General features: G+C 42.4%; 1 protein-coding gene across 1 annotated transcript in view; it reads left to right on the top strand.

The window, feature by feature from the left end:
- The window catches only part of aff2 (AF4/FMR2 family, member 2), a 689,661-nt gene that overhangs the window by 587,133 nt on the left and 88,560 nt on the right, over nt 1–13,968 (top strand). Inside the window, exons 15-16 of the mRNA XM_034181164.1 lie at nt 7,757–8,770; nt 8,909–9,021. Coding sequence (XP_034037055.1) covers nt 7,757–8,770; nt 8,909–9,021 — 1,127 coding nt within the window. The remainder of the gene's footprint in view (nt 1–7,756; nt 8,771–8,908; nt 9,022–13,968) is intronic.

Here is a 13,968-nt window from a genome sequence, read left to right as displayed (position 1 = left end):
AAAGTTACACACCGATTCAATGTTAATACACCACAAAGACAAGATATTTAATGTTCAAACTGATAAACTTTATTGTTTTTGTGCAAATATTTGCTCATTTTGAAATGGATGCCTGCAACAGGTTTCAAAAACGTTGGGACAGTGGTATGTTTCCCACTGTGTTACATCACCTTTCCTTCTAACAACACTCAATAAGTGTTTGGGAACTGAGGACACTAATTGTTGAAGCTCTGTAGATGGAATTCTTTCCCATTCTTGCTTGATGTATGACTTCAGTTGTTCAACAGTCCGGGGTCTCCGTTGTCGTATTTTGCGCTTCATAATGTGCCACACATTTTCAGTGGGCGACAGGTCTGGACTGCAGGCAGGCCAGTCTAGTACCCGCACTCTTTTACTACGAAGCCACGCTGTTGTAACACGTGCAGAATGTGGCTTGGCATTGTCTTGCTGAAATAAGCATCCCTGAAAAAGACGTTGCTTGCATGGCAGCATGTGTTGCTCCAAAAACTGGATGTACCTTTCAGCATTTCAGGCTTGCCTCTACTGGTGGTTGGCTCTCACTGCGGTATTGTATCACTTCCTGTTCCGGAGCACAGCGGTGTTTTTCTGTATCGGTTAGCTGTTTACTCTGCGCAGTTAGATTGATCTAGTTATCTAGATTACGATTTGTTTCCCAGTGTAATCTTTACGTGCCTTAACTAAAGCACTCCTTCTGCTGAATCACCTCTAAATTATTTACACATTATTCACTTTGCGTGTTTTTAGGAATCCGCTAGCTTAGCATAGCTACTAGCTCTTAGCCGGTTTAGCATGGCGGCTTCTCCTGTCTCTCCCGCACTTTTCTGCTCTGGGTGTGAAATGTTTAGTTATTCCTCGGCCTCCTTTAGCAGTAACGGTACTTGTAATAAGTGTAGCTTATTCGTAGCTTTGGAGGCCAGGCTGGGCGAATTGGAGACTCGGCTCCGCACCGTGGAAAATTCTACAGCCAGCCAGGCCCCTGTAGTCGGTGCGGACCAAGGTAGCTTAGCCGCCGTTAGTTACCCCCTGGCAGATCCCGAGCAGCCGGGAAAGCAGGCTGACTGGGTGACTGTGAGGAGGAAGCGTAGCCCAAAACAGAAGCCCCGTGTACACCGCCAACCCGTTCACATCTCTAACCGTTTTTCCCCACTCGACGACACACCCGCCGAGGATCAAACTCTGGTTATTGGTGACTCTGTTTTGCGAAATGTGAAGTTAGCGACACCAGCAACCATAGTCAATTGTCTTCCGGGGGCCAGAGCAGGCGACATTGAAGGAAATTTGAAACTGCTGGCTAAGGCTAAGCGTAAATTTGGTAAGATTGTAATTCACGTCGGCAGTAATGACACCCGGTTACGCCAATCGGAGGTCACTAAAATTAACATTAAATCGGTGTGTAACTTTGCAAAAACAATGTCGGACTCTGTAGTTTTCTCTGGGCCCCTCCCCAATCGGACCGGGAGTGACATGTTTAGCCGCATGTTCTCCTTGAATTGCTGGCTGTCTGAGTGGTGTCCAAAAAATGAGGTGGGCTTCATAGATAATTGGCAAAGCTTCTGGGGAAAACCTGGTCTTGTTAGGAGAGACGGCATCCATCCCACTTTGGATGGAGCAGCTCTCATTTCTAGAAATCTGGCCAATTTTCTTAAATCCTCCAAACCGTGACTATCCAGGGTTGGGACCAGGAAGCAGAGTTGTAGTCTTACACACCTCTCTGCAGCTTCTCTCCCCCTGCCATCCCCTCATTACCCCATCCCCGTAGAGACGGTGCCTGCTCCCAGACCACCAATAACCAGTAAAAATCTATTTAAGCATAAAAATTCAAAAAGAAAAAATAATATAGCACCTTCAACTGCACCACAGACTAAAACAGTTAAATGTGGTCTATTAAACATTAGGTCTCTCTCTTCTAAGTCCCTGTTGGTAAATGATATAATAATTGATCAACATATTGATTTATTCTGCCTAACAGAAACCTGGTTACAGCAGGATGAATATGTTAGTTTAAATGAGTCAACACCCCCGAGTCACACTAACTGTCAGAATGCTCGTAGCACGGGCCGTGGCGGAGGATTAGCAGCAATCTTCCATTCCAGCTTATTAATTAATCAAAAACCCAGACAGAGCTTTAATTCATTTGAAAGCTTGTCTCTTAGTCTTGTCCATCCAAATTGGAAGTCCCAAAAACCAGTTTTATTTGTTATTATCTATCGTCCACCTGGTCGTTACTGTGAGTTTCTCTGTGAATTTTCAGACCCTTTGTCTGACTTAGTGCTTAGCTCAGATAAGATAATTATAGTGGGCGATTTTAACATCCACACAGATGCTGAGAATGACAGCCTCAACACTGCATTTAATCTATTATTAGACTCTATTGGCTTTGCTCAAAATGTAAATGAGTCCACCCACCACTTTAATCATATCTTAGATCTTGTTCTGACTTATGGTATGGAAATTGAAGACTTAACAGTATTCCCTGAAAACTCCCTTCTGTCTGATCATTTCTTAATAACATTTACATTTACCCTGATGGACTACCCAGCAGTGGGGAATAAGTTTCATTACACTAGAAGTCTTTCAGAAAGCGCTATAACTAGGTTTAAGGATATGATTCCTTCTTTATGTTCTCTAATGCCATATACCAACACAGTGCAGAGTAGCTACCTAAACTCTGTAAGTGAGATAGAGTATCTCGTCAATAGTTTTACATCCTCATTGAAGACAACTTTGGATGCTGTAGCTCCTCTAAAAAAGAGAGCTTTAAATCAGAAGTGCCTGACTCCGTGGTATAACTCACAAACTCGTAGCTTAAAGCAGATAACCTGTAAGTTGGAGAGGAAATGGTGTCTCACTAATTTAGAAGATCTTCACTTAGCCTGGAAAAAGAGTCTGTTGCTCTATAAAAAAGCCCTCCGTAAAGCTAGGACATCTTTCTACTCATCACTAATTGAAGAAAATAAGAACAACCCCAGGTTTCTTTTCAGCACTGTAGCCAGGCTGACAAAGAGTCAGAGCTCTATTGAGCTGAGTATTCCTTTAACTTTAACTAGTAATGACTTCATGACTTTCTTTGCTAACAAAATTTTAACTATTAGAGAAAAAATTACTCATAACCATCCCAAAGACGTATCGTTATCTTTGGCTGCTTTCAGTGATGCCGGTATTTGGTTAGACTCTTTCTCTCCGATTGTTCTGTCTGAGTTATTTTCATTAGTTACTTCATCCAAACTATCAACATGTTTATTAGACCCCATTCCTACCAGGCTGCTCAAGGAAGCCCTACCATTATTTAATGCTTCGATCTTAAATATGATCAATCTATCTTTGTTAGTTGGCTATGTACCACAGGCTTTTAAGGTGGCAGTAATTAAACCATTACTTAAAAAGCCATCACTTGACCCAGCTATCTTAGCTAATTATAGGCCAATCTCCAACCTTCCTTTTCTCTCAAAAATTCTTGAAAGGGTAGTTGTAAAACAGCTAACTGATCATCTGCAGAGGAATGGTCTATTTGAAGAGTTTCAGTCAGGTTTTAGAATTCATCATAGTACAGAAACAGCATTAGTGAAGGTTACAAATGATCTTCTTATGGCCTCGGACAGTGGACTCATCTCTGTGCTTGTTCTGTTAGACCTCAGTGCTGCTTTTGATACTGTTGACCATAAAATTTTATTACAGAGATTAGAGCATGCCATAGGTATTAAAGGCACTGCGCTGCGGTGGTTTGAATCATATTTGTCTAATAGATTACAATTTGTTCATGTAAATGGGGAATCTTCATCACAGACTAAAGTTAATTATGGAGTTCCACAAGGTTCTGTGCTAGGACCAATTTTATTCACTTTACACATGCTTCCCCTAGGCAGTATTATTAGACGGTATTGCTTAAATTTTCATTGTTACGCAGATGATACCCAGCTTTATCTATCCATGAAGCCAGAGGACACACACCAATTAGCTAAACTGCAGGATTGTCTTACAGACATAAAGACATGGATGACCTCTAATTTCCTGCTTTTAAACTCAGATAAAACTGAAGTTATTGTACTTGGCCCCACAAATCTTAGAAACATGGTGTCTAACCAGATCCTTACTCTGGATGGCATTACCCTGACCTCTAGTAATACTGTGAGAAATCTTGGAGTCATTTTTGATCAGGATATGTCATTCAAAGCGCATATTAAACAAATATGTAGGACTGCTTTTTTGCATTTACGCAATATCTCTAAAATCAGAAAGGTCTTGTCTCAGAGTGATGCTGAAAAACTAATTCATGCATTTATTTCCTCTAGGCTGGACTATTGTAATTCATTATTATCAGGTTGTCCTAAAAGTTCCCTAAAAAGCCTTCAGTTAATTCAAAATGCTGCAGCTAGAGTACGGACAGGGACTAGAAGGAGAGAGCATATCTCACCCATATTGGCCTCTCTTCATTGGCTTCCTGTTAATTCTAGAATAGAATTTAAAATTCTTCTTCTTACTTATAAGGTTTTGAATAATCAGGTCCCATCTTATCTTAGGGACCTCGTAGTACCATATCACCCCAATAGAGCGCTTCGCTCTCAGACTGCAGGCTTACTTGTAGTTCCTAGGGTTTGTAAGAGTAGAATGGGAGGCAGAGCCTTCAGCTTTCAGGCTCCTCTCCTGTGGAACCAGCTCCCAATTCAGATCAGGGAGACAGACACCCTCTCTACTTTTAAGATTAGGCTTAAAACTTTCCTTTTTGCTAAAGCTTATAGTTAGGGCTGGATCAGGTGACCCTGAACCATCCCTTAGTTATGCTGCTATAGACGTAGACTGCTGGGGGGTTCCCATGATGCACTGTTTCTTTCTCTTTTTGCTCTGTATGCACCACTCTGCATTTAATCATTAGTGATCGATCTCTGCTCCCCTCCACAGCATGTCTTTTTCCTGGTTCTCTCCCTCAGCCCCAACCAGTCCCAGCAGAAGACTGCCCCTCCCTGAGCCTGGTTCTGCTGGAGGTTTCTTCCTGTTAAAAGGGAGTTTTTCCTTCCCACTGTCGCCAAGTGCTTGCTCACAGGGGGTCGTTTTGACCGTTGGGGTTTTACATAATTATTGTATGGCCTTGCCTTACAATATAAAGCGCCTTGGGGCAACTGTTTGTTGTGATTTGGCGCTATATAAAAAAATTGATTGATTGATTGATTGATTGATGGTGCCATCACAGATATGTAAGTTGTCCATGCCATGGGCACTAACACACCCCCATACCATCACAGATGTGTAAGTTGTCCATGCCATGGGCACTAACACACCCCCATACCATCACAGATGCTGGCTTTTGTGCTTTGCACTGGTAACAATCTGGATGGTCTTTTTCCTCTTTTGTCCAGACGACATGACGTCCATGATTTCCAAAAACAATTTGAAATGTGGACTCATCAGACCACAGCACACTTTCCACTTTTCCACTTTGCGTCTGTCCATTTCAAATGAGCTCAGGCCCAGAAAAAGCAGCTGTGTTTCTGGATGTTGTTGATGTATGACTTTCACTTTGCCTGGTAGAGTTTTAACTTGTAGATGGAGCAACGAACTGTGTTAACTGACAAGTTTTCTGAAGTGTTCCTGAGCCCACGCGGTAAGATCCTTTCAGTGTTGTATAAAGTATCGGAAAATCCCACTTAAGTTAAAGTACAGATACCCATTAAAAAAATGACTTTGGTAGAAGTTCAAGTCACAGATTGAAATGCTACTCAAGTAAAAGTCTTAAAGTATCTAGTATTTATTGTACTTAAGTATGACAAGTAATGTACAACTAAATGTACTCAAGTATTGAAAATAAAAGTACAAGTAAATGTTAATAATCAAAAACGGACTTTTTTTAATAAAAGTTTATCTAGGCTTGTAAATGACTGGTAGGGTTAGTCAAAATACTGAAAATTGTGCACATCACACAAAAACACTTCAGAAACAAGGTTTCAAAACTTAAATGAGAGTAGGCTACTCACTAGGTGTTCACAGGAAACAGTTATTTATTTCTATATATACGAGGTCTATTAGAAAAGTATCCGACCTTATTATTTTTTTCAAAAAACATATGGATTTGAATCACGTGTGATTGCGTCAGACAAGCTTGAACCTTCCTGCGCATGCATGAGTTTTTTCACGCCTGTCGGTTGCGTCATTCGCCTGTGAGCAGGCTTTGAGTGAGGAGTGCTCCACCCCTCTCGTCGTTTTTTTCATTGTTTAGGAATGGCTCAGAGACCTGCCGCTTTGCTTGATCAAAATTTTTTCAGAAACTGTGAGGGACATCAAAGTGGACACCATTCGAGAAATTCAGATGGTTTTTGGTGAAACTTTTATGGGCTTCAAAGAGATTACGGAGTGTTACTGTCGCTTTAAGGATGGCCCAGAGCAACTGGTGGCACACTGAGCTCCAAAGCCGCCATCAACAGGCTGAGCGACCATTTCATTTCTAAACAGATGGCTGTCTGGATCCGTGACCATTGTGTGCCATTTCTCTGGTTATCACAAGAGCTGGACATCAACCATTTTCCGGCAGATTTCACTTTTAACAAGAGATTTTGTCATGGAAAGCTGAGCGGAGGCTTCGTGCATCACGATGGATTCGCTACTGGAACAAGACAAAACCACCTCCGTTTTGGTCTCACAGGACGGCTTTGAGATGGCGTTCAGACAGCTGTCAGTGGTTTTTCCATCGAGTGATTATCCGAGAAATTGTGGATGTGCCTGGACATGCCCCAACATGTCCTGTGAGGCTTCATCACGGCGTTGCTTTGCGCCATGCGGCACTGCCGCGACGCGCGAAGCCTCCGCTCCTCTTTCCATGACAAAAACTCCTGTAACAGTGGAATGTGCCATTCATTTCCAAACTGGACGCTGTGTTTTATCCGGGATGTCATCTGGCTAGCACAGGAATTGTGAAAAGACGTGGACATCAGCACTTTTTCGGCACATTGAGAGTAGAAGTATGCAATTAATGTCGGAAATGTAGTGAAGTAAAAGTGAAAGTAAGCTGAATTTAAAAAACTCAAGTAAAGTACAAAGTCTCCCAAAACGTACTTAAGTACAGTAGTGAAATATTTTTACTTTGTTACTATACAACACTGGATCCTTTACACAATGATGTTTGTTTTTAATGCAGTGCCACCTGAGAGATCGAAGGTCACGGGCATTCAATGTCGGTTTCCGGCCTTACCGCTTACATGTAGAAAGTTCTCCAGATTCTCTGAATCTTCTGATTATATTATGGACTGTAGATGATGGAATTCCTAAATTCCTTGCAATTTAACATTGAGAAACATTGTTCTTAAACTGCTGGACTATTTTTTCATGCAGTTGTTCACGAAGTGGTGATCCTCACCCCATCTTTGCTTGTGAACGGCTGAGCCATTTGGGGATGCTCCTTTTATACCCAATCATGACACTCACCTCTTTCCAATTAGGTGTTCTTTGAGCATTCATTAACTTTCCCAGTCTTTTGTTGCCATTGTCGTAACTTTTTTGAAACGTGTTGCAGGCATCCATTTCAAAATGAGCAAATATTTTCACAAAAACAATAAAGTTTATCAGTTTGAACATTAAATATCTTGTCTTTGTGGTGTATTCAGTTGAATATAGGTTGAAGAGGATTTAAAAATCATTGTGTTCTGTTTTTATTTACATTTCACACAACATCCCACCTTCATTGGAATTGGGGTTGTATGATGAACTCACAACTCAGTCCACTTTTGTGTTGTTTTTGTCTTTAAAACAGGATAAGAGGAAACACAGAGGCCCCAATAGCAGAATCACCCCCAAATCACGAGAGTTTATTGAAACAGAGTCGTCTTCTTCCTCTTCGGAATGCCAGTCAGATTCAGAAGAAGCCATCAAAATCCAAGCTCTCTCCTCATTGACAACACGTGCTGCAATGAGTGACCAGACATTGTCCAATACACACATACACAACCTTAATTCTGGTAACACTATTGGGAGTCTTGGAACATTCAGAGGGAAGGGACTTCGAGTTAAAGATGGCAGCAGTGTGGTCACCAACGGTAGCAGCAGCAGTAATAATGGTAGCATTAACAGTGGTAGTAATGGCAGCAGTAGTAGCTGTAATTCCCTAAGCATTACTAACTTAAGTGGCTCCTTTGGTACTTCTGTTCCTGATCCTGGAGGGTTAGCGGGACAGCGCAAAGACCTGGGATCCAGGTCTCCTCCTTCCAACCTGGGACATGAAGTGCCTCGTTCCCCCTTGAGGGAGTACCAAGAGATACAGAGTTTGTGGGTCAAAATTGACCTGACTTTGCTCAGCAGGGTCCCTGGCCAGGGTTTGACTGAAAGACCCAGGGTAGACACCACTGAACGAGAAGCGAGTGAAGTACTGGGTGAGAGAGACAGAGAGAGACAAGGGGAGAGGGAGAGGATAGGAGTGGGAGAAAGACAAAGACAGAAGCAGGAAGACAGTGAGTGGTCAGGGCAGAAAGAACGACACAAATTAACGAAAGGGGAAGGAAGGGAAGAAGAAAATGAAAGGATAGGGCAGGATAGAGAGCGAGATAAATTAATGGAGCGAGAGAGGGAAAGGGTGATGGTGAGGGACAGAGATAAGGTATGCCAAGGTCTAGGGGTTTTGGACAACCCTCCACTGCAAGACCAGAGTAATTTAAGGCTGGTTGGGAGGATGGAGAGAGGAGACAATGGAGGCAAACACAAGAGGCAGACAGCCGGCAGCATGGCGGTCCCATCAGAAAAACACACCAGCAAGAGCAAGAGGAAACACAAGGTGGGAAACACCACGCTCTGCTGTCTCTTGCCTTTTTAAGTTTGTAGTTTTTATACTGTAACTTCCTCTCTTACCTGCTGCGTGTATGCTGCAGGAACATTTTGATGTAAATGTGCCATCTGTCTTCATTATTTCCAGTCGGACCACAGTGAGTCATCAGTCAATGGCAAGAAGCTACGTTTGGACAAAGACTGCCAGCTCCTCCCACCCTGCATCTCTCCAATACATAACCACAAGAGCAGCTCCACGGAGTAAGTATTCACAGACCAATCAGCAGACCTCCTCAAAGAGCTAATCAGCAAAAGCAAAGCATGATGAATGGGAGCAATGTGCATGCACAAAACAGTCCCACACAAGGAACTGGTATTTATTAAGGACAAATGTTTGCACCTCACACATACTTCAGACTGGGTTTGTGCACATTTTTCTGAGAAAATCAAGTCTGATGTGTTAAAGTGGACATGAAAAATAAGGTGAGGCAGAACTGAACATAAAACAAAACTACACTTCACAGATCTTGCATTTGTCATTATTATTTAAAAAAATGTACACACATACCTACTGTATATACATATATATATATACTGTATATATGCACAATGTACAAATCACAAACTGCATTTAAATAATTGAATGTGTGCAAAGCTTCTCTTCTTTTTATTTTTGTTGATTGTGGGTGATGTAACTACAGTAGTTGCAGCTGTGCGTATTGTTTGTGTGCTGCTCTGTTGTTGGAGGACTATGACAGTTATAAACTAGAAGCACTCAGAGAGCGCAAACCTCCGCCAAGGCCACAGGGTCACTGACGTCACATGGAATAGTCACATGTTTCACATTCAGTGGTTACCCCTCTGGGGTCCGAGGGCATTTTTTGGACCGTTCACATGCCTGCATTTTAGAGTAATCCTGCTAACAAACCAACTAACCAACCAACAAACAAACGGACGCGACCCTTGGCAGAGGTAATAAGAAATGATAATTATTCTAATTCAATTACATTTGTTCTGCAAATCTGATTGATTAATCGTGTGAGATTTCCAACCGTAAAATATAGCATTGATGGTGGCAAAATATTTGACAGTTTTGCATTTGATGTATTACTCCGCACCCTGACCGCATTGCTTGGCAAATGTCAGTTATGGCGCTGTCAGCTGAAAGCAAGAGGAAACTGGCGAAGCGACGATGATGCCAAAATAGGTGAATTTAACCTATCATACGAAAGTATTGATGTGGATTCTGATACAGATACAGTTGACCAGATGGAGAAATCTGTGGGTCTGCTCACAGAATTTAATTAATTTAATCAGAATTTAATCGAATGCACTTAATTTAATCAGAATTTGATCTAATGCACTCAACCACCATGGCCTGTATTCACACTCGCCACGCAAGATTCCATTACTGAAGAAGAAGCATGTTGAAGCTCATTTAAAGTTTACTGCACAGCATTTAGACAAACCTGTGAAATACCAGTACTGCAGACCAAACACTCCGCCCCTATAAATCGGTCCGCCCCTATAAAACGCTCCGCCCCTATAAATCAGCCCGCCCCTATAATCAAGTTCCCGCCCCCTAAATAAATCTGTCCCGCACCCGATAAATCAGTCCGTCCCTATAAATCTGGTTCTGCCCCTAGAAATCAGCCCGCCCTAATAAATCAGATCCCGCCGCTATAAAACTGTCCGCCCCGAATAAATGCAAGTCCGTCCCATAAAGTCTGTCTGCCCCTATAAAGTCAGCCCGCCCCCTATAAACAGTCCTATAAATCAGTCCGTCCCTATAAATCTGTCTGCCCCTATAAATCAGCCCGCCCCTATAAATCAGTCCGCCCCTATAAATCTGTCCGCCCCTATAAATCAGTCCGTCCCTATAAATCTGTCTGCCCCTATAAATCAGCCCGCCCCTATAAATCAGTCCGCCCCTATAAATCTGTCCGCCCCTATAAATCTGTCCGCCCCTATAAAACGCTCCGCCCCTATAAATCGGTCCGCCCCTATAAAACGCTCCGCCCCTATAAATCAGCCCGCTCCTATAAATCTGTCTGCCCCTATAAATCAGTCCGCCCCTATAAATCAGTCCGCCCCTATAAATCTGTCCGCCCCTATAAATCAGTCCGCCCCTATAAATCTGTCTGCCCCTATAAATCAGCCCGCCCCTATAAATCTGTCCGCCCCTATAAAACGCTCCGCCCCTATAAATCGGTCTGCCCCTATAAATCAGCCCGCCCCTATAAATCAGCCCGCCCCTATAAATCTGTCCGCCCCTATAAAACGCTCTGCCCCTATAAATCAGCCCGCCCCTATAAATCAGCCCGCCCCTATAAATCAGTCCGCCCCAATAAATCTGTCCACCCCTATAAAACGCTCCGCCCCTATAAATCGGCCCACCCTTATAAATCTTTCCGTCCCTATAAATCGGCCCGCCTCTGTAAAACTGTCCGCCCCTATAAATGTGTCCGCCCCTAAAATTCGGCCCGCCCCTATAAATCGGTCCACCCTTATAAATCTGTCCGCCCCTATAAATCGGCCCGCCCCTGTAAAACTGTCCGCCCCTATAAATCTGTCCACCCCTAAAATTCGGCCCGCCCCTATAAATCGGTCCACCCTTATAAATCTGTCCGCCCCTATAAATCGGCCCGCCCCTGTAAAACTGTCCGCCCCTATAAATCTGTCCACCCCTAAAATTCGGCCCGCCCCTATAAATCGGTCCACCCTTATAAATCAGTCCACCCTGCCTCCACTTCGCGTGTGTCATTTTGAATCTGAACTGCTCATCTAAGACAGTCTCTTCACCGTCACATGAGGAGAAACTCACTTTGAAATGACCAATGCAGAGTGAATGCATCAGTTAGCAAGTCCTGCAGCTGCAGCGCTCTGATTGCTTCCTTTGTCTTTTATGATGAAATAATGCTGAATTGATGTGGAAATGACAAAAGCTTCAGATATCTGTTGGTGAGACAGATGATGACTGGAGGCAGTTTGAAGCAGAAACGAGGTGATAATCGGTGAACTGCGGCTGATGACACATGGGCAGTGAAGGCAGGGGGGACCATTTGATCGGCGACACCAAGAGAATAAAGTCTGGTCAGATGAGATCAAAACTGAATTCTTTGGATGCCATAATACACACCGTGTTTGGAGGTCAAATGTCACTGCACATCAGCCCAAAAACACCACACCAACAGTGAAGTTTGGAGGTGGGAACCTCATGGTGTGGGGCTGTTGTTCAGCACACGGCACTGGTAAACTTCATATAATTGAAGGAAGGATGATTGGAAAAATATACAGAGACATTCTTGATCAAAATCTGCTGCCATCTGCAAAGATGATGAAGATAAAACGAGGGTGGACACTTTAGCAAGACAATGATCCCAAACACACAGCCAAGGAAAGTCTTAGCTGGTTTCAGAGAATGAAAATAAAGCTGATGGAATGACCCAGACAGTCAGCTGACTTGAATCCAACAGAAAAACTATCGAAAGAAGTAAAGATCAGAGATCATAGGAGAGGTCCACAGAACCTTCAAGATTTGAAGACTGTTTGTGTGGAAGAATGGGTCAAAATCAGACCTGAGCAAAGCAGGCGAGTAGTTTTTATCCACACAGGAGGTGTCTTCAAGCTGTTATTATCAAGAGAAAAGCTTTTGTGCATAGTATTAAATAAACTTCAGTAAGCATATTGAGTATTTTTCCTGTGTCATTCCATTTAATTAGACATCACTTAATTTCTGTACTATTTGTTTGGGTTTCTTTGGATTATGTGGGTTGTCACTGACATCTGGTGGAAACTTCATGTCAAATGCACCTTTAGAAATATATTTACTAAGAAAAGCAGTGATGTGTTCAATCCTTATTTCACTCACTGCACACGTCAAAGACATAAGAATCCATGAGGATCTGATTGCTCACACAGTAGCAGCTCTCTCTGACACTTTACAGTCATGTTCATTTAAAGTAGCACACAACTTTCCACTTATGATGTACACAGTTTATGGAGGCTTGTCACATCACCTGAGCACATTCATAACATCACTGTCTCTGCATGTGCACCGTCAGCACCCACGTGCAGCAGCATCCTCTTGGAGCTGGTCACAATTTAACAGTCAGACCCACATGAAGTTCCATCTTCAGGTGTCGTCTGGCAGATTCAGTCATTATCTCTTCTGCTGTTCCTCCTTTTTGTTCTTTATTTCTTTTGGTGTGGACAATGAGTTCTTAACCGTTGGATCGATTCTCAAACCTGTGGGATGAGTTGTTGTTGTTGTTGTTGTTGTTGTTGTTGTTGTTGTTGCCAGGCTTTGATTATGTGGGGAAGTTACTCTGTCTCCTAATTTGTCTTTGTAATGTCGACAAATCATAGAGATTGTCACAAAGTCCATGTAAAGTGCTTTTTTGTTGTTCTTAGCATCTTTGAGGTGGTAGGCAACAAAAATGTACAGCTAAGTCCATAAGTATTTGGACAATGGCCGTTTTTGTGATTTTGTACACCATCACAACTGAGTTGAAATGAAATGATCAGGATGTCCTTAGAATGTCAAGGAGCTTAAAAATGTCAGTTTCACAGTCACACTTAGGAATTCCAGACATTTTTTATCCACAGTCCCTCCATGTTTAGAGCTCATAAGTAACTGGACCATTTAAACCTGAGGATTTTTTTGCAGACAGTTTTTTAGACAAAACAGGGGAAGGATACATGAACATTTCCAAGCTGCTGAATAGGAATCATAAGGAATCAACAGTCTTTTTCAAGACTTTTTTACTTTTTTTTACTTTTTCACCGTGCTCCAACGCCTAAAGAAGACCTCTAACGGTCGAAGCATCGCGACGGAGCTCTTTTATCAGCTAACCTTCATCAGCGTTGGCAAGCTAACTAGCTTGCTAACGCTTTCGTTTTTATTTTTATTTATTTTTTAGCACTGTTGTCGTGCTGCTCCACAGCCTGTCCAGTGGATTTTTATTTTATTTTTTTATTTTATTTTATTTATTTTTTTTTACCACTGTTGTCGTGTGTTACCTGTGCTGCTCCACATCCTGTCCAGTGGATTTTGATTTTATTATTTTATTTTATTTTATTTTTTTTTTTTACCACTGTTGTCGTGTGTTACCTGTGCTGCTCCACAACCTGTCCAGTGGATTTTGATTTTGATTTTATTTTATTTTAGCACTGTTGTCGTGCGTTACCTGTGCTGCTCCACAGCCT

This window comes from Thalassophryne amazonica, chromosome 11 (genome assembly GCF_902500255.1).
Source record: "Thalassophryne amazonica chromosome 11, fThaAma1.1, whole genome shotgun sequence".
In the NCBI taxonomy this organism is placed as follows: domain Eukaryota; kingdom Metazoa; phylum Chordata; class Actinopteri; order Batrachoidiformes; family Batrachoididae; genus Thalassophryne; species Thalassophryne amazonica.
This window is presented reverse-complemented; position numbering and strand designations above follow the sequence as displayed.